The 27672-nt window shown below is 39.9% G+C and overlaps 1 protein-coding gene across 1 annotated transcript in view; it reads right to left on the bottom strand.

Moving 5' to 3' along the window:
• Positions 1–24607, bottom strand: part of LOC147308373 (solute carrier family 22 member 23-like) — a 38235-nt gene extending 13628 nt beyond the window's left edge. The window contains exons 1-3 of the mRNA XM_086273543.1: positions 23494–24607; positions 15630–15733; positions 15375–15529 (exon numbers count right to left, since the gene is read on the bottom strand). Of these exons, the coding sequence (XP_086129669.1) occupies positions 15375–15529; positions 15630–15733; positions 23494–23928 (694 nt within the window). The 5' untranslated portion in view covers positions 23929–24607. The remainder of the gene's footprint in view (positions 1–15374; positions 15530–15629; positions 15734–23493) is intronic.
• Positions 24608–27672: the final 3065 nt, after the last annotated feature.

Here is a 27672-nt window from a genome sequence, read left to right as displayed (position 1 = left end):
TATATAACTCCAGTGCTTACTGTGTACAGTTTTTTTTTATTCTGCGACAGTACAGAGATGAAGACAGTAGGCTGCTGAACAAACAAGAAAGGGGTTCCTTGTGCTTCTTTCCCCTCGATCAGAATGGCACTGATTCATTCACTCGGTCATTAGCATGCACACCCCACTGGCAGCAAGCAACCACAGACAGTTCAGCCCTTTAGTTACTGCAGTACAGAGGAGAAGTTCACACCACACCATAGAAAGCCAATGCTGCTGTAATGCCGCTTCTCTCATACAACCAGAATCTTTTGTCTTGCTTCATTGGTCCCTTTTGTTATACATCACTTTTCTTCTACCCAGGAATTTTAACCGTCTCCAGTGGGCCTTTCAAGGTGACATGCCCAGGATAATACAGTGGATGTCGGCTGCTTCACTTCATTCCAGTGGAAAAGACTGGAATTTCAATTAGGACTTGCCCCCCTCTGAGGACATGAATAATGCTCTCTGTTCACAGACACTATCGCAGCTGGTATGACAAAGCCAATGAGTGGAGAGCAGGGCGATGGGTGCAAGACCTGCTGAGTTTGAACCAACTAACCTCAAGACTCCTTCACTGTGTGCCTGTGGGAGAATAGCACCGGCTCACTGGTTAAGGACCGCATGGGATTTGAATTCTTTGGTTTTGTATTTATGTACGCAAGGCATGAGGCACTGAGACTCATGCACTCTGACCAGAAAAGTACATCCCGTGGTGAGGTGTGGAAAAGCGTTAGGCAAAGCGGCACAAACTTCATTAAGATATCAATTATGACAATAAGGATATTTAATTAAACTAAATGCAGAATAAGAAGCAGAAGCTGTGGAAAAGAGGCCTGAGCTTCTTACTCATGTTGACCCTAATCCTCCACAACCTGCTAGATCAGCATTCCCATAATGCTCTGTGGCAGAGTCTGTCCTACTGACATAAATCTACCAATTACAACTCTAATGTTACATATAAGAAATTGACTAAACTTGGAAACCAAAGGCCTCCCGAGGGTGGCGGAAAAGTGACACATAAAAGATAATAGGAAAAAAACAAACATTTAAATGTATTTGTACCACTCCCATTAGTAAAAAATAGAAATTACATCATCAATGATTAGGCTAAAAATCCAATTAATGACAATGATAATCCCCAAAGAAGATTTGGCTGGTTTGCTGACTTTGGCAATGTGAGAATGTGAATCACACTCAAGCACAAAGTGCAGCAGCTCACCAGTAGCTCATGAGTCCCTCTTTGTAACAGGGATTTAAATGCGTCTTCTGAGATCTGGTCACAACTCAGACTGCAGAATGAGCGAGAACGTAACCAAGATACATTGAGGATACATTAAGATGTGACCACTCAGAACACCTCAGAGTGGTCCAGGCCACATATGGCTTTATCCTTTTAGCGGCACGCGTGCATGTTTCCTGTTCCACATTACAGTACAATACTACACTGATATGTGTGTGTGTGCCACTGCTGAAAAACAATAGATTTGGCAGTCTTGCACCCTCAGCTGTTATTTCACAACTGCCTTGCATAAAGCTGCTAGCTAATTGCATAAATAAAAGTAAAACCCTTTAAGAAGATTGACTGTGTAGCCTATGTGTTTAATCATCAGCTCATCAAAGTTATTAATGGGGTGAAGCAGATCCGGCATTTGTCTTTTAGCCCTCTTGCAGGCATCACAAGGCACAAGGCTGCCATTGATCAATTACGCCCTTCTTCTCATCACGTTTCCCACACTTTGCTCTGAATACCTACGCTTCAGCATCAATATATTTTGATTTTGAATCACCAAGGAGTTCTCGGATTCACTCAGCAATTAAAACACATCTCGCGTCTGCTCATTAAATATCATTTCCCCCGACTAAAGAAACAATGAATCAATTACAGCGCTCCTGGTGGGTTAAAAAGGGACAAAAAAAAAAAAAGTCATATACTTGTAAAGCAAGCTATAGTCACATACAGCAGTGAAAGGAAATAATCACAGTGAAATCAGGAATGGGATCAACTCAGCTGTACATCTGTCACACAGCTGAAATCTGCATATTTCTTTGCTAATTGTTTTAAAAGAAGGCACCAAAAATAGTTGTCGCCACAGCTTCCGCATCAAGTGAAAAGGAAATAGGCAGGGTGTGCATATCCCTTTGCTACTAATTCCTTACTAAACACAAATAACATCCCACACAGAAATGAGTTAAAATGAACAGACTATGAGGCTGTGTCAGTGCCTCCAGCAGTTCCAATCAATCCTGGACCGTAACGTTTATAGCTTGCAGATTCTAACCAATATCCTGAAGAATCTCTTAACATTTTAGTTAAACAGTATTTCCAAATGGAATTCCTTCAGTGTGTGTAGTGATAATAGTTGGAGCACACTCTCTGGAGATTGTAAACCACTTTAAGCATACCACAGAGTGCATTGTCTGATTACATGGTAAGGCAAAAAAAGGTTACAGATAGTCTGAGTGACCACATTAAAAAGTAAGGTAAGAAACCTACAATAAACATTTGATACTTTGCCTTTGGCAACACCATAAATGCTGTCAAAGTTAAAAAAAAAAAAAATCTAAATTAAAAAGCACAGTGCAGCCTAGGCGGAGTAGTCGAACGCAGATTCACTGAGCGCAGGGCAAGCTAGCGAGACAGAAGTTAAGCTCTCCTTGCAACATGGCAAATTGAACCTCCCCCACCCTCATTCAGATCTGCCGTTTGGAACCATTTTGGTTTTCATGTGACATATGACCCTGAAGGTAAGCGCGTAATGGACAAAAGTAAAACAATATGTTGGATGTGCCACGCAATGCTCAATTACATTGATGGGTACTAGTGCGTTAGCGCAGTTAGCTCGTTAACGTGTTGGCCGTCCAGTCCCACGCACGGGGTGATCCGCGGTGTGTGTGTGTATATATATATATATATATATATATATATATATATACATACACACACACACACAGTGGGGCAAAAAAGTATTTAGTCAGCCACCGATCGTGCAAGTTCCCCCACTTAAAATGATGACAGAGGTCAGTAATTTGCACCAGAGGTACACTTCAACTGTGAGAGACAGAATGTGAAAAAAAAAATCCATGAATTCACATGGTAGGATTTGTAAAGTATTTATTCGTAAATTAGGGTGGAAAATAAGTCTTTGGTCACCTCAAACAAGGAAAATCTCTGGCTCTCACAGACCTGTAACGTCTTCTGTAAGAAGCTTTTCTGTCCCCCACTCGTTACCTGTATGGATGGCACCTGTTTGAACTCATCATCTGTATAAAAGACACCTGTCCACAGCCTCAAACAGTCAGACTCCAAACTCCGCCATGGCCAAGACCAAAGAGCTTTCGAAGGACACCAGGAAAAGTATTGTAGACCTGCACCAGACTGGGAAGAGTGAATCTACAATAGGCAAGCAGCTTGGTGTGAAAAAATCAACTGTGGGAGCAATCATCAGAAAATGGAAGACATACAAGACCACTGATAATCTCCCTCGATCTGGGGCTCCACGCAAGATCTCATCCCGTGGGGTCAAAATGATCATGAGAACGGTGAGCAAAGATCCCAGAACCACACGGGGGGACCTGGTGAATGACCTGCAGAGAGCTGGGACCAAAGTAACAAAGGTCACCATCAGTAACACACTACAACGGCAGGGAATCAAATCCCGCAGTGCCAGACGTGTTCCGCTGCTGAAGCCAGTGCATGTCCAGGCCCGTCTGAAGTTTGCCAGAGAGCACATGGATGATACAGCAGAGGATTGGGAGAATGTCATGTGGTCAGATGAAACCAAAGTAGAACTTTTTGGTATATAAACTCAACTCGTCGTGTTTGGAGGAAGAAGAATACTGAGTTGCATCCCAAGAACACCATACCTACTGTGAAGCATGGGGGTGGAAACATCATGCTATGGGGCTGTTTTTCTGCCAAGGGGACAGGACGACTGATCCGTGTTAAGGACAGAATGAATGGGGCCATGTATCGTGAGATTTTGAGCCAAAACCTCCTTCCATCAGTGAGAACTTTGAAGATGAAACGAGGCTGGGTCTTCCAACATGACAATGATCCAAAACACACCGCCCGAGCAACAAAGGAGTGGCTCCGTAAGAAGCATTTGAAAGTCCTGGAGTGGCCTAGCCAGTCTCCAGACCTCAACCCCATAGAAAATCTGTGGCGGGAGTTGAAAGTCCGTGTTGCTCGGCGACAGCCCCAAAACATCACTGCTCTCGAGAAGATCTGCATGGAGGAATGGGCCAAAATACCAGCTACTGTGTGTGCAAACCTGGTAAAGACCTATAGTAAACGTTTGACCTCTGTTATTGCCAACAAAGGTTATGTTACAAAGTATTGAGTTGTATTTTTGTTATTGACCAAATACTTATTTTCCACCCTGATTTATGAATAAATTCTTTACAAATCCTACCATGTGGATTCATGGATTTTTTTTTTTCACATTCTGTCTCTCACAGTTGAAGTGTACCTCTGGTGCAAATTACTGACCTCTGTCATCATTTTAGGTGGGGGAACTTGCACAATCGGTGGCTGACTAGATACTTTTTTGCCCCACTGTATATATATATGAATGATCAGCCCCTGCGCCACCAGGCTGATCCAAACCTTACTGGGCAGGTATGCCATTCACTGCATGATCAATACACCATTAAAGTTCAAAGGATGGATGGTCACAGATGGAAATGCCTAGTGAGGCTAAACTCAAATCAGGCATGTTTAAAGTTTCTGATGAACGTCTGAAGCATTTCTTCTGAGTGGCAGACCAGTGAAGCATTGTCAGCAAACAGCATTTCCCTGATTAGGGTGAACTGGCTGGCATTACTATAGATCAAATAAGGTGTTTTTCCCCCAATAGGGGTAAACTCTATCCTTTGTGGAGGACATCTAGAAGAAATAAAATATTACTGGCATAGATGTACAAGCTGTTTGCCATGCAGTTAGCCATGAAAGTCTGTGAGAAAAAAGGAATGTCGCTCTTAAGATATCCTTCATATTTTAGTACAACATAATCACCTAAGAAGACATGGCAGAAAGCCAGTTCTCTAACAGAGCATGAAAACATTTATCTTGACAAGGTTAAAGGCCTGGGTCAATTAAAGGGCAAAGTAAAACTATCTTGTCTCTCTCTCCTGTGGCCTTTCTTTAGAATTAGTGCAGTTAGACAATTGTACTAATTGTACTACCGTAATTCTGGGTATAAATGAACAAGAGCAAACTGATAAGTCATTCTGGTAAATAACCTTGATACTTTATTTTTTCTGCCTGCTGTGTATTTTTATACACACAAAAATGTTGATGTCTCCTCTCTCCCTTTTTTCAAGCTCCAAATAGGGGCTATTGACTAAGAATAAGGTCATGCTTATTGATTAGTCTCAGGAGCCGAGCAGAATGTCAAACAATTCCAGCTATCCACAAGCCCTTTCCTTTGATTCATGTCCTCAAATTCTCAGTAATCAGGACAGTAAATCCCCACCTGGAGAGTATATTCTTGTGTTAGTGTGCTGTGTTGGCGCACAGCATATTCCAAAACCACTCCATTAAAGAAAGATCAACACAAAACAACCTCCTGGCTGTTCAGAAGACACTGTTTGTGAGTGACTGAGCTTACATTTGTCACAGTCCTAGATTTGCTTCAGCCTAACCAAAGAAGAACTGAAACTGCATTGATTTTTTTTTTTCTTCCACTCATCAAAAGTAAGTGCAAAGGTTGCCAGTAAAGATTTTACCAGTTACTGGACTTCACTCAGGAATTTGTGGTTTGAGATAGTTTGAGGTTATGTCATGCAACAAAGGTTTAAAATTATTTCCACTCCGGGCCAATTAGAACATGACCCTTAGGTCAGTACTACTGCTTTAAAACTTAAAAATAAATGCAGCCTAACGTTTTAGCAAAGTGCATTTGCTGAGCCACCAAAAATGTAATCTTAGCACAAAAGGGAACTTTAACCCTGCTCAGAGTTTAACCCTCCACTCATTTATCAGCAGACAGCTAAAGTGGATCATGAGGAAGACTGTGGTCAGTGTTTCATCAGCAACAATTGTTTTTTGTTTGTTTTTTGAGTGAAAGAATTTCCACTCAATACCCGGACTGCCTCTTTAGGGTATTTCACCGTTCAGTTTCTTTAATTCATTCTAAGCATACAGAATGAAAAGACAGTTGAATTAGCATGGTCTGCCAAATGTTGGTAAACTATATTAGCAGTGGTGTGAGGCAGACCTAGCTGTGATTTTAGGGAACATAGCTACTTGGTGCTTAACGAAAAAATTCTGTTTTTAATAGTCCAGATCTTGCCCACACTGAGCAATAATTACATGAACAGTAAGGAGAATAAGCAGACCAACAAAGAACGCCGTCTGTCAAAGCAGGAATTCGCCCCAGACACAAAGGAAATCACTGAGGATAAATGAATTTGCAGAGACCTGTTTGTTTTTGTTTTTTTTGTGCCTTGAGTATCTTTATGAGTGAAAGAGATAAATGTTTGCTGTAAGTGGAGGGTGCCACTGACAGGAAGCACCTTATATCAGCTAACAGAGGAGAGAGATGAGAAAAGGGTTAGCCTGGCCTGGCTAAACTGACAAAAGGCAGCAGAGCACTGCAGCAGGAAGTGTAAAAGACCGATCATCCAGCCTGACCAGAAGAGCATTGCCACTCTGTTGAAAGAAGGAAAAAAATCCCAGCAGAGAACTAAAGGGACACTGTGCAACATCAAATCTCACAATGGCATGTTGTAAAAATATCAACCAATTTTTTTGCTCTGGGCATTTAAAAAAGAAAATTCCTCTGACACCCTATTTCTGAATTTTTTCCACACCGTATGACTTTTAAAAAAATGTGCTGAAGAGTGCTATGATACAGTTCATATCATGCAGTTTGTACTTCCCCTTTCTGTCCATCTAGATAATTTCCAGTTGCACCTGTGTACTTACCAGCTACACATATAAGCCCAGTGCATATACCAAAGGTGTGACAGTAAAAACAATATCCACACAGCGAGTCTCTCGGCATGTCAGCAGCAATATTTCCACACTGATGCAAATAAAAACAATGCCCCTTTTCCCCAAAGTAACCACTGCTGCTGAAATTTATAGCTAAACAAAAGCCAAGTCTTTTTGGGACAACACAGTGTGTAGTGTGCATTTTATCTAAGAGCAAATATGAAAGAAAAAAAAAACTTTCAGTGCAGAACTTAATAATAATTTTTTCTGTCAAAGTCCCACTTTAACATAAGATATACTACGTAACCAAGCAAAGTGTGTGTGTTGTTTTTTTCATCTGGTGAGGCTGTAACCAGTAATTTATTTTTTAAATGGTAGCAACCATTTTCATACACTAGACTTTGGAGGTGCCAGATCCCAGCTGAAGTGAACATGAGTGAACAGTGATTTCAGGATTGATGTGTTTAACAGTACTCGCCATCAAAATGAGGGGATATCTTTTTCTGGAGCAATGGTTTTCCACTCTTCTGATAGAGACTCAATGCTGTAATGCATTTGTAGACTTATTCTGGCAGCATATGTTGGCTCAAACCCTTAGAGACACTTTGTGCTGGTTTTTAGTTTGCAAATCTGTAAATATACAAAAAGGTGGACTAGCAAATCAAGCTAACAAACAATGCGCTAAAAACTAGTTAGCTGCGCCAGCTAACAACTGTGAGTTCTCCATTATCCCCCAAACCACACGAGTCATGAAGACTACAACATTCAGATGGGCTCTACGTGGAAAACAGATAAACGTCTGTCATTTTTTTTCTCCGTCGCTTTTCATTTCTCTCTCTATTAAGGCATCTAGGCTCTTATACACACACCCATGACATGATTAGACATGCAAATAATTCAGAAAGTGAGCAAGCATTCTTCTTCATAAGGTAAGCTTGATGCAAACTAGTCCTTCTTTCATAACAGTAAGATGAAAAACATTGAGCTAGTGTGCACAGTTATACATACAAAAACATTTAATCTGGCAGTGTTTTGTAACAGAGAGAAACTACTTTAACTCATAAATGTTTCACACAGTCATAAGGGCTGTGGACTACTGCCCTAGATCAGAATCACTGTGCTCTCAACCTGATCACAAAATTCCCCAGCAGCCTGTGCAGTCTGCTACCATGACTCAGCTAGCTGAAGCCTGTTTGTAAGTGGGGGGGCGGGGGTTGGAAACTGTGTGGCAGGGGTAAGGGAGGGGTTTGATGTTTACTGTAAAAAATGCATTAGTGCGCAGCACCACAAAGCTATAAGCACAATGAGGCCTGTGGCGTGATGCTAAAAAGACTAGCTTACACTGATGGAGCAGTGGGGTATAAATAGCAGCGCTGCATCAGATGACTTTCTATAGCCATTGGCCTTTCTTTTGTGCTCGTTATACTTCGAATCAGTGAAGTAGAGAGATGCATCAACTTGGTTGATATATGAAAGAGGCTAATGTTAATATACAAAACACTTCACTTGTGGCGTTGCTGTAATTGCATCACACTATCTCTTAGTCAAGCATTCTTCAGATGTGAAAAATGCTACTCTAGCAGCTGTGCAACTTCCACAAATCTCTCAATCTTCTTGATCGGTTTATTTTATTTTAGCCTAATCAACCTTTCCCACAACCTGCCTTATTCCACACAACCAGAAAATGCTCCTTTTAAATTTATTGTGTCTCTTTTGTAAGAGTCATATAGCTGTCACTCTGCATCTGCTATGTTGGACCATGCAGTGAGACGGAGTTTGACTGGGAACCCTAGCACAACAGAGAAGATATGTATCAGTCGCTCCACAGTCTTACAACAGTCAAAGACTAATGGATTTCCTGAATGATGCCTCAAAGGCACAAGGAAATAATATACACGGGTGGGTGGGAAGGAGCTGTATTCTATTAACTCCATTAGCATATACTAGCTAAATAAAGATGATTAAAACTTTCAGTCAAATTAAACAGGAAGATTGCAATCATCATAAGATTTTCTAGATCAAAATTATTGCACATGATGTTTCTCACTCTCCATGGTGCATATAATGAAACTAGCACATGGATGGATGAGAAATGGGGGATTAGTGTAATGTCTCCAGTGCAAACACAGCTGAACTTGGGATTTGACTCTGGCTTCCTGTTGAAAGCAGGATAAAACAAAGCAAGCCACAAACGAAGGTCATGTGGTTTACAATGCTGCATGTGATATGACTGAGTGTCAAGACTACAATGTTTCCTAAACTTTTAAATATGTGACACACTTGCGAAGGCAATGCATGTTTTCCACAAAATAAAATGATCCATTCTCTCTAACAACATGTTACTGCATGACCGTGTTCCTACTCTTCGAGCAGCTGTAGAGCAGTTTTGTCAATACAGAGTGGCTGCAGGGAAAATATCACGTGACAGGGGCCGAACATTATTAGAAATAAGGGCGGCAGTATGGCAACACAAAACCTGCACAAAGATCAAACATACAGCTGTCCAGCTAATCCCTGCGCAACCTGAGTGTATTACATCTTACAGTGCAGCAGGACTACAAAGATCTGTAGTATAAAAGGATAATCATAACGATGTTAGAAAGATACAAATCCTACTGAAACTGATTTGTTGTTTTTTTGCTAAGGAATGTGTTTTTAATAAGTATGGAATGAAATGGGAAACCCTGCACCATCATGGAAGGATTATTATATAATACTGTAAGACTGCTGTTTGGGTTTAACTGCCTCATTTTTATATGTAAATGAGGAACTAGTAATCTTTATTCTAATGACAGACTGAAGCAAGTTAACTGAGAAGATTCTCTGTTTACAGTTAATGCAAATGGATCAACATCAATGATTGCGTTATCCACCTCCAGTCCTGGCCCTGGGGATTTATGATGAACCCAACTACCTCTAGGGTTAGTTTTCTATCAAGCTATAAAGACTCTAAATATAATGTTTGATATATTATTGGCAAACACTAGACCTCCCAGAAAGGAGAAGGAACACATCAAATTACAGCATGTTTATGACAACTTTATTCACTTTACTACCATTTAGATTGCAATAAAGTTAAGCCAAAGTTAAGTTATATTAGATCAAATACGAAAAAGTATTGAATGCGATTAAAGTGGAAAACATCTAACAGTAATCTGTGTGCATATTTTATGCTGTAGGTTATGTAGAATGTGCGCTACGTCTTATAGCGCCTCTGCAAAAAACTAAAATTTCCTCTCTTGATCAGAATAGCTACTTCAACGAGGAAGTGTATAACTAATTTTTATGCACTTGTGTGTTCACTGGAACCAGGGGAACAAATGTTATCTTGGTCTCTGACTAGAGATGATTCATTAAAATGGTTCTGGAATGTTGCAATGAAGCTTTTGAGATGATCCCATTTTATTTACAAATGACTAGCTCAACTATTCAATAATTACTCTTCTTGTTTTGTTTGACTCTCCGTTTTGCAGTCTGTTTAATGATGACAAATATAACAAAAAAAAAAAAGAATGTAAAAAAGAGAGCGAGAGGGGAGGAAAAAACATAAAAAAAATAAATATGATGACTCCAAAACTCTCCAACCACTCTACTGAGGATGATTAAACCACAAACTTGTTGAAAACGATGACTAAATGTCAGGTTAATTTAAATTTGATGGGTTCAAGTCTACCCCTTTGCCTCTTTCCATCTCACCCCTTTGTACTGGGAGCAGACAAAAACAGTCCCACCATTCTGGGTGTGCTGTAAAGCTTTTCAAGGTACGCAGCGTGGATTAAATTAGAATGACAAGGATGCTGAGGGCCCCGTCCTTCATCATCTCGTCCTTGCTCCCTCTCTCTCATTTGTCCTTTTTCCCTTGCCTCTGCACTGGTCAATTACTGTAGCCAAAGAGGCTCTTAAGGATCCACCGCTGAGCCGAGAACGTTCATCAACTGCATCGCCAATTACTAGGACGCAGCACAGCACAACATATTCACAAACTATTACTTTACCGTTCAGATTGAAGGTCACATTAAGAGAGATGATTTATCTCCAGAAATATTACAGTGTCTACAGACTCTTCCTGCAGTGATGGGAAAGTGTAGTGAAGACAACCACTTTTGTCCTTATTAGATTATTGATTAGAAGTAACAAAGATTAAAGGAGGAAAAAAATGGTGGTTCACGTAAATGAAAATGAAAAGTTCAATTTAGAGCTAAGCAGGTTGGTAGTTTGTAAGTAATGAGAATTTATGCCCGCATAGGCATTCAGTTTAATAGATGTTAATAGGTTAGTGCAACATAATTACTCTTCTTTCAGCTGATCACTATCCTCGGCTACAGGCAAGTATTAAAGTGGAATACCTTCAATTCAATTCAATTTTATTTATATAGCGCCAAATCACAACAACAGTTGCCTCAAGGTGCTTTATATTGTACAGTAGATCGTACAATAATAGATACAGAGAAAAACCCAACAATCATATGACCCCCTATGAGCAAGCACTTTGGAGACAGTGGGAAGGAAAAACTTCCTTTTAAACAGGAAGAAACCACCGGCAAATCTGCTGCGACCAATTGGGATGAGAGAAGGAAAACAGGATAAAGACATAATGTGGAAGAGAGAAAGATTTATAACAGATATGATTCAATGCAGAGAGGTCTATTAACACATAGTAAGTGAGAAAGGTGACTAGAAAGGAAAAACTCAACGCATCAGGGGAATCCCCCGGCAGCCTACGTCTATTGCAGCATAACTAAGGGAGATTCAGGGTCACCTGGTCCAGCCCTAACTATATGCTTTATCACATAGGAAAGTTTTAAGACTAATCTTAAAAGTAGAGATAGTGTTTGTCTCCCGAATCCAAACTGGAAGCTGGTTCCACAGAAGAGGGGCCTGAAAACTGAAGGCTCTGACACCCATTCTACTTTTAAATACTCTAGGAACAACAAGTAGGCCTGCAGTGCGAGAGCGAAGTGCTCTAATAGGGTGATATGGTACTACAAGGTCATTAAGATAAGATGGGGCCTGATTATTTAAGACCTTGTATGTGAGGAGCAGGATTTTGAATTCAATTCTGGATTTAACAGGAAGCCAATGAAGGGAAGCCAAAACAGGAGAAATGTGCTCTCTCTTTCGGGTCCCTGTCAGTACCTCTTGCAATTTGGATTAACCGAAGGCTTTTCAGGGAATAATTTTTTATTTATTTATTTTTTGGGGGTGGGGGGGGGGGGGGGGGGGGTGGGGGACAAGCATGTAAGCTTGTTAGTAAAAACAGTGACAGTGTCGCAAAGAGGGAACAGATAGACAGAGACACCGAAGCAAACACGTATTTGTATGACGTATATAGACTTAATACACCTGATTCGCACAGTATCAACAAGGAACTCTGATCATGATGTGTAAACAAACTGGCTCTTACTTCCTCTGCAAGCAGCCAAACCGAAAACAAACCAGTTTAACTAAACCACCAAGACCAACAAGTAACCAATATGTTATTTAGGAATGAACAGAGGAGTGAAAGGGAAGATTTTGATTTGTTAACAAGCAGTTCTTGCATTGGACACTGTGAATAACTGTTGAGTGATCTACTGCTTTTTTACATTAATGTTTTTACTTTATCATTATTAAAAAACAAAAACAAGTACTATGAATACACTGGTTTTCATATGCAGTAAGCATTTGCATGAGCAGTTAAGTAATTTGGCACCTAGTAAAAGTTCAAATCCAGGTACACACTGTAAACAAATTATCTTTGTAGCACATTTAATTAAGTATGGTGATGGCACTGGGTCGTGCCCTTAACATGATTTACAGAAGTTTAATTACAGTCCAGCCAAAAAGCGCTTTTAATCAGCAGACTCTTTTCAAGGCAACATTCTTATAAAATTATGAGCTCTTTCAGAAAGCTGTTAGCTTAAACCTATTTCCATTAACATTACTTAGCTACAGTCGCATGAAAAAGAAAGTACTCCAGAAAGGACTACACAGTCATGTGAAAAATCAAGTACACCCTTACTGCTTCCATAGGAATTAAGAGGGTACGCAGCAAGCAGCCAGATGCTGCTAATCAAGCCCACTTGATTAACTCATCATTAATAAGTGTGACCACTTCAATGAAAGCAGAGGTTTGGGCAGTTCGCTGGTATGGGGTATTCAGATAAGTGTTAACACAACCACAGTCTTTCCTGGAAATGTACCCGAAGACTGTGCACTGCTCAGAAACCTGCAAAAGGTCTGTAGAACCTGAGCTACATACCAGATTATACAGATTTAGAATCTGTAGAACACTGAGAAAAAGAGTGAATCAGTATAGGTTAGGCTCAGCCTAGTTTTTAAAGTTGCATCTGAACAAACCATAAAATGTCTGGAATAATGTCCTTTGGACAGATGAGACTAAAGACGCCAGTGTTTGGCCATGACGCACAGTGCCATGTTTGGTGAAAAGCAAACAAAAGATATCAGACCTCAAGACCTCATACTGACTGTCAAGCACGGAGGTGGAGGGGTGATGAATTGGCATTTTCTTTGCAGCCACAGGACATGTGCACCCTGCAGTCATTAGGCTGACCATGAACTCTTCTGTTTACCAAAGTAATCTAGAGTCAAATGCCTGACATCTAAACCTTGACCAAAAGTGAACAGGACAACGCTCCTCATTTACTAGTATGTGTGTGGAAACATTCTTACCCTTAGCCAAAAATACGTGCGTACAAAATAAATTACTGTCAGATTTATGAAGCATGCGCACCAACCTATTTTCTTTCTTATGTGTATGGTAGTAAATCAGAATCATTCCAGACCAACAGCCTGGTGCAATCTGCATACCAACTGCCACACTCAAATTTCTCTATAAGGAAGGTGTTTAGGAAGGCAGAAAAGGCACAGCGTTCCAGAGAGTCATCACTCCCATGGAAAAAAAAAAATTGAGCCTCAGGCTTAAATATTGGTCTTTGAAATGACTTTTGGCCTAAGACATTCAATTTGGCCTAAGTGGGGGCATCAAATAAGAAAATAAATAAATAAATCAGCAGTCACTTAGTCAAAAAATTAGACTAACTGATGACATCCAACAATGGTAGAAGTCACTGTTGATAAGATGATATAGGAGAATAATGTAATATATTTAAACCAAAGGATTAAAGCCTGTTTTTTTAAATGGTGGAGTCCAAGTATTTTGTGGCTTATGGTGTTTGTGAAAATTATAAATAATGACCAAAAACTAGCAATCATATTATTAGTATTAGTAGCATTAATATTAGTAACAATAGTAGCAGTAGTAGTAATAGTATTCAACCTGAATTTATTCTAATTTACCTACTACTAGTACTAACAAATAAACTCGGGTAAGAAAATTTTGGTAAATCACAGATTTATGTGTGACACTTTTGTACATGCAAATTGTGCACAGATTTTTGTGTAAGTACTTTTAGTGAATGAGGGCCTAAGGTCCCAAGCACAGCCTAAAATCTGCAGATTTTCTACAAAAAAAAAAAAAAAAAAAAAAGAATTAAGGTGTTGCAATCAATGGCCCACTCAAGTCCAGGCCTCATCCTGCAAGAAATGTTGTGGCAGAACGTCAGGAGAGCTGTGCATAATTGAATGCCTACAAACCTCAAAGAAATGAAGCAATACAGTGAGCCAAAATTCCTCCACAAGCAAGTGAGGGACTGATTAAGTCAAGCAGAAATCCATTACTTCAAGTTATTGCTCCTAAAGGTGGCCGTACAAGATACTGATTCATGACGTGTACTTAGTTCTTTATGACTGTGTATAACCATCATATGAATATTTAAACAGCTGTATGAAGTTGGACTTGTGAAAAAGAGCAACTTGGAGGTTGAAATTTTCAAATAACACAACAGAGTGTAAGTTAGCCAACTAACAAGCTACCTACAGGTAAGATTTTCTAACAATGTGTTTATATATCAGTCTACATTTAATCATAGATTATTATTAATGTCTGGCTCTCTTTCACAGCGTGCCTTTTGTCCTGTCTTTGTTCCTTCACCTCCAACTGGCAGGCAGCTGAGTGCATCTCCCTAACCCTGTTTCTGCAGGGAGAAATTTCTCTCCTGAGATTTCTTTCCACTAAAAGAGTTTCTCCTTCCCACTGTCGCCAAAGCGCTTGCTGATAGGGGGTCATCTGATTGTTGGGGTTTCTCTGCTCTCTCTGTATTATTGTAGGGTCTTTACTTGACACTGTAAAGCTTGGGGTGACTTCTGTGGCGATTTTGCGCTATATAAATAAAACCCGAATTGAATTGAAAAGCTGCCGTTTCATGTAACAAAACTGTTATTGTGTTTTTCTAGGAAACCTTCCATTGTTTTCTTTCATGTAATGAACAAACAACCTTAGCAACTACCTGAGGATATAAGGTGTTTGACAAAGGAACCCAAGGGACTTTTAGTAGGGAGTAACTGAATTACTTACTAAGGACGTAGAGAGAAAGGGTGATTCCTGCCAGGCAGAAGCCCTCAAAGAAACGCAATGTGCTGAACATGGGGGCGTTCCTAGAAAAGGCCACAGTAAAACCAAACACCAACATGAACAGTACTGATATGATCAGCACTGGGTGGCGGCCAAACCTACAGAATAAGGTAAGAGCAAAAATGACACTTGTAATAAGCATAAAACACCTTTAAGGTTTGCATGATCTTTCAATTAAGGATGGTGTGAAAGTCTTACCAGTCTGCTAATATTCCAAACACCAGATATCCAAAGATGGATCCAACCAACAGAGAAAACTTTGCAATATGGACTTTCCATGCTGACTCACCAATCAGACTCCACTGTAGAGACAAATAAACAGGTATTAGTTTCAAGAAAATGATGCTGTGTAGATAATGTAGAGGACAAAGATCAATATTATTTTTTGAGTATGCTGCATTTTTATCTCTTGATTAACATTCACCTCTAAGTTTGTCTAATTCATTGACAAATATCATCACTCATAACGCTTTGATATGTAAGAAGGATATACCCTGCAACAGAAGAGCTTCTTGGTATTTAGTCTATAGCAACACTGACACAATATCAACATATTTTTTTTCTGTTATTTAATCCCGACAAGACACCAATGCTCCAAAACAGAGCATCTTGCCAAACATGATATTTCGCTATAGTTCACTTATGATTACTTATTTAAGCACAAATTCTTCAATTACATTCTGCCTGGTTCAAAAGCAATGCAATATATATATGATGAATTACACATTAGGCGTTTTCCTTTATTAGTTGGAGAACCTTACTTAAGTCGATAATCAAGGTTAACTCCACATAAGCAAACACTTTCTTATTACATCATTTATTTTTGTTTCTATGTAGGCTGTCAAGATGGTGACCTATAATACAGTAACTCTACTTTTACTTTGTGACTGAATCCCTGCAAAAAAAAAAAAAGAGAAAAAAAAGTGATTCCTAGAATATGACAACGATGTGGTGTAGACTTGTCTCTGCATGTAGGTACACCCTGTTTTTTTCTCTCCAGCAAGAGGTTGTGACAAGCAGACTCAACACGCACGTTTTAGATTTGAACTTACAGCTTTGACTATCACTGGCATTGTAATGATTATGCATCTGAGGAAGGGGTAAAAGTTGGCACGTTTACAAAAAATGTACTAATGTGTGTGTAAGCATATGTGGAAATGCGGTATATAAAGGCAAAAACTGAATTTGTATAATCTATGAAAAGTTATTATTTAGTCTGCCCATCTTTATTCTTTAACAGCGTTTATTCAAAAGCCTGAACTCTCTTAAGTGTGATTTAGAGATACAATGTAGATTTTTTTTTTTTTTTTGTGTGTGTAACTTGTGTTGTAACCAGAAACCCCTTTTAACCTTTCACCTTAACCTTCCAAGCCATTCAGTCATTGTGGGCTGTGTCATCCCGACGTGTAGTTATACTTTTCAGGAGCTGCATGTCAGGTCACATGGAAGGTTAGGTTGTAGGGTTAAAAGGAGTTTCCAGTTACCTTAGGCATGCTTTCTTGTAAATTCTTTTAAGCAGTCTTCAGGAGTCCCCAGGCTGCTTGAAGTACATTCAAATGGACGTGGGCTGCCTTTTGTTTCCTTTTCTGTGATGATAATTTGCAACCGCTTCAATAATGTTGAGGTTCTGGGGAGGTCAATCCATGAGTGGAAGTGTTACATTGTACGCTTTTCTGTACAAGTTTTGACAAGATCCCCAACACCACTGGCTGAAATACAGCCCCACTTCTTGTGTAATTTGGCATATCACAGCCTTTTCCCCCCAGTTTTGCTTCTTTAAGAATGGCTTCTTGATAGCCACTGAGACCATTTATAATAAAGCATTAGTGAAGAGTATATGGCCCAGCTGAAGGATTAGATGTATCTCCCAGGTCCTGTGTCAGGTCTTAGCAGTTTTTATTTTTTAGATCTCTGAAGGACATTACTTTAAGATCATCTGCTGTAGCAGTAGTAGTTTGGATGGGGGGAGGGGCTTTTTTCAAATTTACATAAAGGTTGGCTCAGGCAAGTCTATGTATGTAGTAAGTCTACCATACGCTCAAGTACAAATTGAAATTAGCAAAAGGCTTTTTGTTTCTTTTACTTTTGTATTTGGGTTGTTTCTGAAGGGTCATAACCTATCGTAAACTCTACCATAGTGACGTGCTCAAAATGGAATGCCCCAGGAATTACACAGAGCCACCAAGCAGTCACATGACTCACACATGCCACTCATGCATGGTTTCAGTATCGATGTCAGACACAGAAAAACGCAGAGGAGAAAACAAGTTTCTTTTGCGCAACCACAAGACAGCAAAGACTATAAAAAACAGAAACTGGAAGCTGGAGAGACTACCAAAATAAAACTCGCATTTCAATCTACAGTAAAACACACTATGACGACATGTATCAGCAGAGCTGGAAGACTGGTGACTGAGCAGAACTGACGTATGTAGGCGACCACAGACAGATGACCAGTGTTATAAAACACGAACATCAGCATTCCCCAAATCACACGCTACAGACAAAGCAGCAATGTCTTACGTGTGTTAAAGGCATTTAAACTGTCTGTGGCTTCATTTAGATTGCTTGGCATCATTAATGTGCTTTATTTCAAAGCCTTCATTAACTTTAACGGTAATTAAAAGTTTTGGAAAAGAGAATGCTACAAATTACAAAAAGCGGGGTTACATACTTTGCTCAATGCTTTTAATATACCAGGCTGTTTTATGCAACCTTTATAAAAGTGACCAAACCAGTCTAGAATATGAATGTTAGTTAAAAAATAAAATTAAAAAATTAAAAAATGGAATTTACAAAAAGAATATAACTTACTAGTCAGGAAATGGACTGACTAATAAATAAGCTCACCCTGCTGTCTGCTCATATTTTTACTTTAACCATTGCCTTCATTTGGACAAAGTCAGCCTAAAAATGAAACAGGGATCATTTTTAAAGGTTGGTAATAGAGCAGCACTCAACATGAGGAAGTAACCACTGCAGACAGAGTTACACAACAACCACTTGGATCATTTCAATATAACAAATTATCTTTATTTATAGAGCATTTTTCTAAAGACTCAGTGCAAGTACACACAAGGCAACAAATTTATAGGAGCATATAAAAACATTCATAATGTATCTGTAGATTTAATGTAAAGAAGAAGAAAAAACAGCTCACACACTGTGGAATTCCTATTTTGCCCATTTATTTTGCATGTGAATTAAAAAAAAAAAAAAACCTGCTGAATGTCAAAAATATCTGCATTTTAACACGCTTTAACAGAAGCAGGAAAACACGGGTGTAATTTGCATGATGGCTTCTGTCACTTATCAGTTGTATTACATGCTTGTTCCCAGGGAGAGTCAGCTAACATGTCTCTTTGAATTGTTGGACCGTATTATCGGCCTTCCTTTCATAAAGTATGTGTCCCTGTATCCTGTGTTCATAAAGGACCTTTCTACAGTAGAAGGCTTGACCAGCTGTTATTAAGGTTACTTCTAGATCATTTAACTCTGTTTCGAACTTTGACTAAAACCTTGTTCTTTATCTGTGCAGCAGCCATTACTGGGCATACGGTTTTTAGAAAAGCCAGGGAGACATGGGATGACAAATATTTAAGCCATAACAGAAAAATAGCATCTTTAAAATTTAGATTCATCATCACCTTGAGTCAGATCCATGCTTTTTGTCAGGTTTGATTTGTCACTTGTTTCCTTGCTATTGTCTTGCTCATTTTGTGAGTAATGAATAGAAGTCAGTGAGAGAGACTGCTTCTGTACACATGAATCACTTAGCTGAGATAAGATGCAAACCATGAAAGGGCTAAGATCAAATCAGTCAAAATCTCAAGGAAATCTGTTGATCTCTTACAAAAGAACGACCACCAGTAATCAGTCTAGACCATCGAGTCCACTGAGATGAAGATGCTCAACCACAGCTGCACATTTTTGCACTCGCTGAACTACACAGTGGTGGGTGGGGGTTTCAAAGGAGAGGGAGCAGGCCACAGAGGAGGGAGGGGGGGAGAGAGAGATGAAGGCAAGCACAGGGGGAAGGAGGCATAATTGTACAATGTAACCACAGAACATACAAAGATATGGAGGGAGAAGCAAAAAAATAAAGCAGGGAACACATTTATGCAAAAGATAACTGGATAGAAAGAGACAGAGAGAGAGAGAGAGACAGAGAGAGGGAAAGAAATGCTCAAAAGCAGTTGTGAGGAGACAGCAGAAAACACAGGGAGAGACTGCTGCATAGTTACTGCCTAGCAACAGACCATCACTGAGGTTATCTGACTCTGTCTGCTTCCAAGTGCAAGTTTTACCACCGCTGGAGGGGTGAAACCCTATATTGTGGTGGTAGCTGGGTGAGGATATAACAAACTATTGTATAAGGAGGGTGAGTTCTTGGAAAAACATAGACCTATAGTATGCGTCCCATAACACACTGAAAATATGGGGTAAAAGAAGTCAAAAAAGGGAACATTACACATGTGATGCTGGATCTGCAGCCTTAGGGACTGAACCTGATGTCACATTATCAGTGTGAACATGTTTCAGATGCAGGCTATGCTAAACATTACATAAGATACCATACCATGTTTGACAAGTTGGCTGATGGCAGTGTTATTTTACTGTGATCAACAGTGACAGCTTGTGAAACAACAAACCTTTGCCTGACCATGTATTATTCATGCCCTCCTGTTGTTGATAGTTAGCACAACTACATATATCTGTCAACAGTCAGACTTCATATGTATTGAAAAGCCATTACTCCTATTACCCAAATTCCATCACACCATCCATAGAAAACACAAACTTAAACCATAGCAAAGGGTCACAGCTTTCACCCCTCCCTGTTCCAAAACAGCACTTATCAGAAAAGAGCGGCACAGCACACATTCTTGTCACACACACACAGCGCCTCAGCAGAGTTTTATCATCTGGTCACACAAGCATCTTTCCTCCCAGCTGACACTGTGAGAGGCTGTCATTGTGTGCTGACTGGGTATCTGCAGCGGGGTCGTCGCCTTTCGACAGCTGAGGCTATTTCAAAGTGTCCCGCACTGATCCAGAGTCTGTGGAAGGAGCCAACCAGCTGGGTAAACAGCATGAAGGGACACAGAGCAGAGGGGCCTGCATGGGTGTTCAGCTACAGTATCATCTTTCAGATCTATGGGTGTGCAGCCTCGAGTTAGAGATACCGTGTCTGGGTGTACCCACCAAGGCTTTTAAAACATAGCGTCCTTATCACATTCATAAGAACCTAACCTACACTACGAGGAGAACAACATGAAGATGGCACAGTTGTATGAGTGCAGTACGGGCACAGCTAAACAGTTGTTTGATTGGTTAATCAATCCGTCTGCTCCTAACAGTTATTCTAATGTTCTCAATTATATTTCTCAATTATTAAATAAAGCGCGGGGCTCCAATTAACTAACTGATTAACTGGCTAACCATTTCAGCTCAGCAATTAGCAGTTCTTTATTTAATCATTTAGGTCATTTATTATTTAAAAATGCCATTTCTTGTTGATTTCAGTGCGAGGAATACACAACTGGTTTACAATGCAATGCAGTGCAATTTAGAGACACATCAGGAGATACTTCATCTTTTTTTTTTTTTTTTTTTTTAAGTTTTCGACAATGAAAAAGTAATTCTTTTTTAAAGTGTCATGATAGTCCAATTCCCAAGAGGAGAATCCATCATGTAAATATTACATCATCATCAGTCCTTTACTGCCCGGTGCATCCGATTATCATACAACAACCAAATTGATAAAGCATGAGTTAGAGAGGTTAATCTGTCATTTGAAGAGGTTCTCAGGCCACTATTTCAGGCAGTATGTGCAGCTGCTGCCCATCCCAAAGCAAGATGAGTAGGGTAGGTTGCACAGAGACTGTGTCTGAGTAATGGTATATTCTGATTTCAAAGGCTCGGTTCAATTAAGAAGGACCCTGAGGAGAGCTTTGACTCAATTAGGATGGGTCTCCACATTAACCACTTTGGATCTTTCAACGCTGTCTTCTTTCTGTGTCACCCTGAGAAAGCACTGTGTGAGCAGTGGCACCTCATCACGTGTCAAGTTCGGAAAAATGGCACAGAGTTTGAATATCTACAAGTATTTAAGTGCCGACCTCGTGCAGAGCAGTGTGGGATTAGATTGTCTTCAGACAGTGTGTAAGAGACACTAAGGCGTTTCGTCAGAATTGGCACTCTGTTCTGCTTTTTAGGGATAGTGTGTCATGGATAGCTCAGACCCAGGCATGTGCAGTTTTTCTGTGGCAATCCAAACACAGGGATAAAAGCCAAGTCATCACTTCCTATTCGAGTGCTACATTCTATAGTTTGTGTTCTATGGTGGGGGAGCAAAAAAGGAGGCCTGGAAGACTGAGGGACAGTGTCAAAATAGAAAAAGAAAATGACAAGTACAAGCACAAGAGATATTTTTGCTTCAATTTCGGATTTTGACAGCGTGCCATTCGATTCAGCTTCTCCTCACCGTGACCTTGTCTGAATGTGGACAGCCAGGAGTTAGAGAAGACGAGCATTACCAGACACTTTTAGCAACTGTCCAGGCCCGTTACTGATCTGCAGAGGTGGTAGTGTCAACACAAATCTTAGCATGTACAAAATTGCAACGGCAGCGTGAGCAGAGAGCAATGACTGTTTTCAAATCATCAGCCTTCATATGGGAAACCTGTTTTCAGCTTTAGCCACAGGGAAACTGAAATGTTCTGATTATTAGTAATTTGCATCCACCCAGTCAAATTCTTTCACGTATGACTTTATATTCAGCTGCACTTGTGAGAATCCCCTAGTGCGTGAGAACAGTTTATCACGCTGGCCTTTTATGCAGCCCCGGCCCTCAAATTACCCTGTGGACAGCAAATGAAATCAAGATTTCAACTGCCCCAGCTCCCACAGCTAAATTAAAATGCCACAGCTGCATTTTATTTGCTTTATTGTAATAAGGGACATTATCAATGAAAAGCAGACACCACAATGGAGGCGAGCAGTGTGCAATACAGTGAAGCTTCCAAGCTCATCCTTTTTTTAAAAACCCTTGAAAAGGTACAGCTGCTGCCAGCTAGAATGTGACTTGCTGTGCTCTTCAACTGAGTGTGTGTGTGACAGCAATAGTGGACATTAAAGGTTTTAAACAAACTGATTATACAACATTTAGATTATTTCTAAGGTTTAATTGCACCTTGTTCTAAGAATTAATAAGTATTATTTTTTGCATATTTCCAATAATGAAAAAGGTCTGCTCTTCTTTTTTCTTGTACAAAAATAATAATGTTTGTATCCTCATATGCACATGCAGCATCTGCAGCTGGAGACAAGCAGACTGGCAAAAGGAGATATAAAATGTTCCTCCTGCAGCTTGCAGTCCAACTACAAAGACTGCAGGCACAGATGTTGGAATGCAAAGGCCTCAATCCTGAGTCACAAACAACCCGAAAGTGTCCAATATGAGAGCCATAAGATTATCTTACTGCTGTTTGGTTAGGACAGCAATTGGCCGAGTGATGCTTGATCAGGGATGGGGTTGCATTATTCTAGAGAGTACAGTGATGACCTTTGCTCCAAATCAAATGCTCCCTGTCTATTATATCCATTACGACAACCGACCGGCAAATTCCACTAGCCCTGGCAGTTTGCCCCATGTGCCAATGGTGGCTTGTTTCTGTGACAGGTCACCCATTGTGTCAGATGGTGCGATGACTCACTGTCAGCACCATGCATGCCCTCACCTGAATCCTACTACTTTTAGGTCCAACGTGAGCCAATTCGTGGCTGTGTAAATCCGCACTGGAGATGACGGTGCTAGACGCCCCAAAGTGGAGAGAAGACTGCAACAATGGAGGCATAACCACAACCACTACCGAGGTGCTTTCACAACACAATCAGACAGAATTTTAACCTGGCCGTTTAAGGCTAACTGTTTTGTTTTTTCACTGTAACTGCAGCGTTAATAAGCGCATCTTACTAATGTAATATCGACCCTATTATTAGGATGCATAACAAATTATACAAAGGACCCCCCACCCTATCCTCAAGATGGATAGCTTACCTTAGTAACCACATTTTCCTTAAGTCCTGTGTGCAGCTCGAATGTCAACTCATTGTTGTTACAAGACATTCTGGTCGTGATGTTGTTTGTGGAACTTCCATTGACATAAATTGGATCCGGTCGCTCACTAATGTTTTTTGGCCTGCCTAACAGCGAGGAATGAGCTCTACTATGGTTAGTCAGATTTGCCAAAGGCTGGATACAAGTGCTGTTTGGCTGGGCGAGGAGGAAATTATCAGAGAACTGACTGAATCCAATAAATAACGCCGGAATCCATGTCAGCACAATCAGCTGTTTCTGGTACTTCCCAAATCCACCTAGAAATGGCAGAACAGAGCTGTCGATGCGTGTCAGCAAATCCGGCGACGTGGTTTCGGGTGACACGAAGCCGTTCTCAGGTTGATGGTCCCCCGTTTCGAGCTGCACCACGGCCATCGCGGTTTCCCCTACAGATGCCTCCGTTGTGTAGCGAAGCCGGGGTTGCAGTGCTACCCCCTGTCGACTCCACAATGCGTCAATACCTCCAGTTCCGGCGGTGAAAGCCGTGCGCAGTCAATCACTGGAATGGAAATAAGACGCACCTCCTTATTATCAGGAAGCACTTCCCTCCGTCTGACACCAAAACCCGTGCGGGAGTGACTGCAGACACGCGTCCTGAAACAAAAGGCGGATTGCGATGAATTGGGAAACGACGACATAAACTATCCCACGCTTTTTTCTGTCGGCTGATTCTGTTTGTGTAGGTGAGCTGTAGCACCAGAGCGAAAGAATTGCTTCCTGGGAAAGCCACAGGTAACGCACCTGCCCATGTAGGATGTGGCTAATCACTTTAACCTAACGTGGCCACTTGTAACCAGTGGTAACTACCACTTTCTCTTGCAGTCAGACAATGAACCGTAATGTAATCACATAGGTTAAAATAGGCCCTGCATAAAGAAAAAAAAAGGAATTAGTACAAAGTTTGTCTGAGTGATGCTATATATTTTTGATAAACGGCCACATTGCTGTCTCGGTGTTCTTTGTAGCCTATTTATATATTTCTATAATTTAAGGATTGGGTATAATAAAGTAGTCTAAGCGTAAACCATAGATAAAAACCACATATTCTCAGATTTAAAACATCAACAACAGGTAAGATTATGTTCTGTAATGGGAAGGGGGAGGGACTGTAGTGTTGTCCCCGCCTATATTTCCAGCAAACAAAACAACTGTGCGTGCCAGCAATTTGAGCAAACAGTATTACGCGCAATAAGAAGTAGTGCTTCAGGTCTACACAAATATGACCAATTAGTGGGCTAATTTTTAACTGATGACTCGGGACAATTAAGTGAGTGGGAGCAGGTTTTAATTTGCTTTCAAACTGAAAGTAAACGGAGTTCGTTTTCTCCTAGTTAACTGTAGCCTGACTCCAAGAGAGACGGGGAAATCAATAATTTACCTTGTCTAAGACTGAACTGTAGCACATAACAACGTTTATTTAGAAGCTTGGGACGATGACCACAAACTGCTGTCTTATTGTAATTAAAAACTCACGTAGGTTTTCTTCTAAACACTGGCAGCCCCTGATTCCCTGTGTGGTATGTTTATAACTAAGATATAAATTAGTATGTTCAAGTGTACTTAAACCAATGCTCATATGGTACGGATAAAATATTTTTATTTTTTTTCTTCTTAAAGTAGTGAAAATAATCATCGATTTTTTTTTTCACCACCAGATTTGAGGTTATTAAATTGTATAAATGATTTGGCCACCTCCAGCAGCTCAGGTTTGTGTTCCAGATTTTTTTTAGCGCCTTATATCAACCTAACATCACCCCAGAACCCCAGATGGATGATTACTTTGCTTTTAAAATGTTTAATCAAAACATGGACTACAGCTTAGAAACGGTTTTGCAGTAATCACTAGTAAGCATCACCACATTAAATAGCAACCATTTTACTCAGTGAAATTTTGAGCAAATCCCTTTTTTTAAACCTTGAAGACATGTTCATAACTCACTATGATAATTATTATCAGGGCCCACAGTCACAAAATTAAAGACTACATTTACTTGGTCACTTAGTCCCCCCCCCCCCCAAATATACAAATTCAACATCACAGACATGTTGAATAAATAACTTTTTTTTTCTCGGTTAATTGTCGGGGAGGTTCGATTCATATCTTCATAACCTATATTTATCTGACCATGTGATGGTAGACTCCTTATCTACACCACATGTGCATTTGGCAATGCCTCACCCTCCTGGCCGTTATGTGCTAGTGCATGTGTATTTTTATTTATTTATTTTTGTCTCTCTTTTTTTAAATCTTTTTTAAAACTTTTTAACAGTATTTTTTCTTCGTTTCTCAAATAAGGCATTTACTACTTACTTAGTTTGTTTTTATTATTATTTCAGGTGTGTACAGTTCCTCCTAAACGATTAATAATAAAGCAATTATAATAAATATATTTAGGTAAACTTTGATGTCATGCAAACATCTTTTATATATGACCCATATTGTACATTATACATTTTACCGTGGGTTGGAAGCGTGACCATTTTTTGGAGGGCAATGGAAGGACGATTAAGGGTGCAAATGGGCTGCGGTGTCTTGTAGTCTTTTGTTGCACACTGATGTCCCCTGGCGGCAGACTGGAACAACAGCACTGCTGTTTTCTCATTGTAGTGTATGCAGACCATTTTTAAACCACGCAACATCCAAAGCAAAAATATTTTTATTATTATTATTATTATTTACAGAAAAGTCAGTGCTGGTGAAATATGAACATGTTCATAATGTTTGTGGTGTCACCTGACTGTTACATACAGTCTAAAATTCTCCCAAAATACAGGAAAACATATTTCTCATGGTTAAAGGCCTGTTATTAATTATCATTGTATTGTGCAACATCTAATGAGTGAATTAGAAATCTACTTTATCTTGACCTTTCCTCTTTTGTCTTTTTATGTACTCTACTATGTCTACCAGGTAACAAAAAAATAAATCATTAATCACAGGGTTTATTTTCTGTATCTTATCCAAATGTTCCATTCACACAATGCTTTTGATTGTAATCCAGCATGCTTGTGAGTCAACAGAAACCAGTCAACCCTTGTACCATCACTTCATTGCGGCGGTGCTGTTTGTTATCATTCAAGCTCGCTTATTACTCCCTAGCAACTCATACAGGTGTGTCCAGGATCCGCCCCTTATGATGATATGAGTCAGCTCATGTCTGCATGAACAGGTGTGATGCTGTTCTGGCTGTCGGTGTCTGTATCACAAACCAGCTAGTGACACATGAGCTGCAAAATGTTATCACTGCAGTTTCACAGCACTCAGTATTCCAGAACTAAGTAATCTCACGTAGGCCACATTTAATGTGCTCAAATACTGCAATCCAATAATGTCCTGATCAAAACCATAGGATAACCTTTCACAGAGACAAAAAGAGCCATCATGATAGTGTTTTAGTGCAGTTTGGATTCAAAGTCTAACACAGAGTAAATGTTTGATTTATTCTTTAGGGGTCATCGTCAAAGTAAGTAAAGTAATAAAATCATAGACAATGAGAATGATTGTGGACACTATCACTGCAAAATGATAAACACACATCATGACATTAAAGCATCTTGGTTTTAAAATTCTTTCAAATATTATTGAAGAAATGAAATGACAAAAAAAGGAGGCTCATTATGAAATAGCCTATTTTGGGAACTGACGACTGAGGCATGGTCATTATGCTGTTTCTGGCTAAGGTCATGTCCTCTGTTATAGTGTCAGGAATTTGGGGGAGTTTAATGACCTGCTAAAGGATTGGCCTTTTCAAGGCTAATTATGTTTATTTATTTATTTTTATTCCAAACAAAGCCTTAAAAAAAGTGAGCAGAGTTTCTGTTTTTCTATTGCTGGATTAACAAGCGTGACAATCCCAGATCCCTGACTCATGCACTACAGCATTTTGTTTTTTGTTTTTCTTGTAAGTTATCTTGAGGAAATGTCTCTTTTACAGTATTGTTCTGCACACTGGAAAGTCTGAAGAACCATCTGTGTGGACAAGAGGTTAATGGGTGACACAGTGTCACTTGCCTGCAGTTAAATATACCAGCTGTCAGGGTTCATTTTTCCTGTTTACTCAGCGCATGATGTCAGTATCAGTGTCTGGAAATGATATCAAATGTGTGAGGTTACAGTAT

The sequence above is a fragment of the Aulonocara sp. 'chitande type north' Nkhata Bay genome, linkage group LG18 (genome assembly GCF_057382095.1).
Source record: "Aulonocara sp. 'chitande type north' Nkhata Bay isolate Kocher_YH1m ecotype deep benthic linkage group LG18, A_spYH_male_GT1.1, whole genome shotgun sequence".
In the NCBI taxonomy this organism is placed as follows: Eukaryota; Metazoa; Chordata; class Actinopteri; order Cichliformes; family Cichlidae; genus Aulonocara; species Aulonocara sp. 'chitande type north' Nkhata Bay.
The sequence above is the reverse complement of the archived record's forward strand: the minus strand, read 5'-3'. Positions and strand labels throughout refer to the sequence as shown.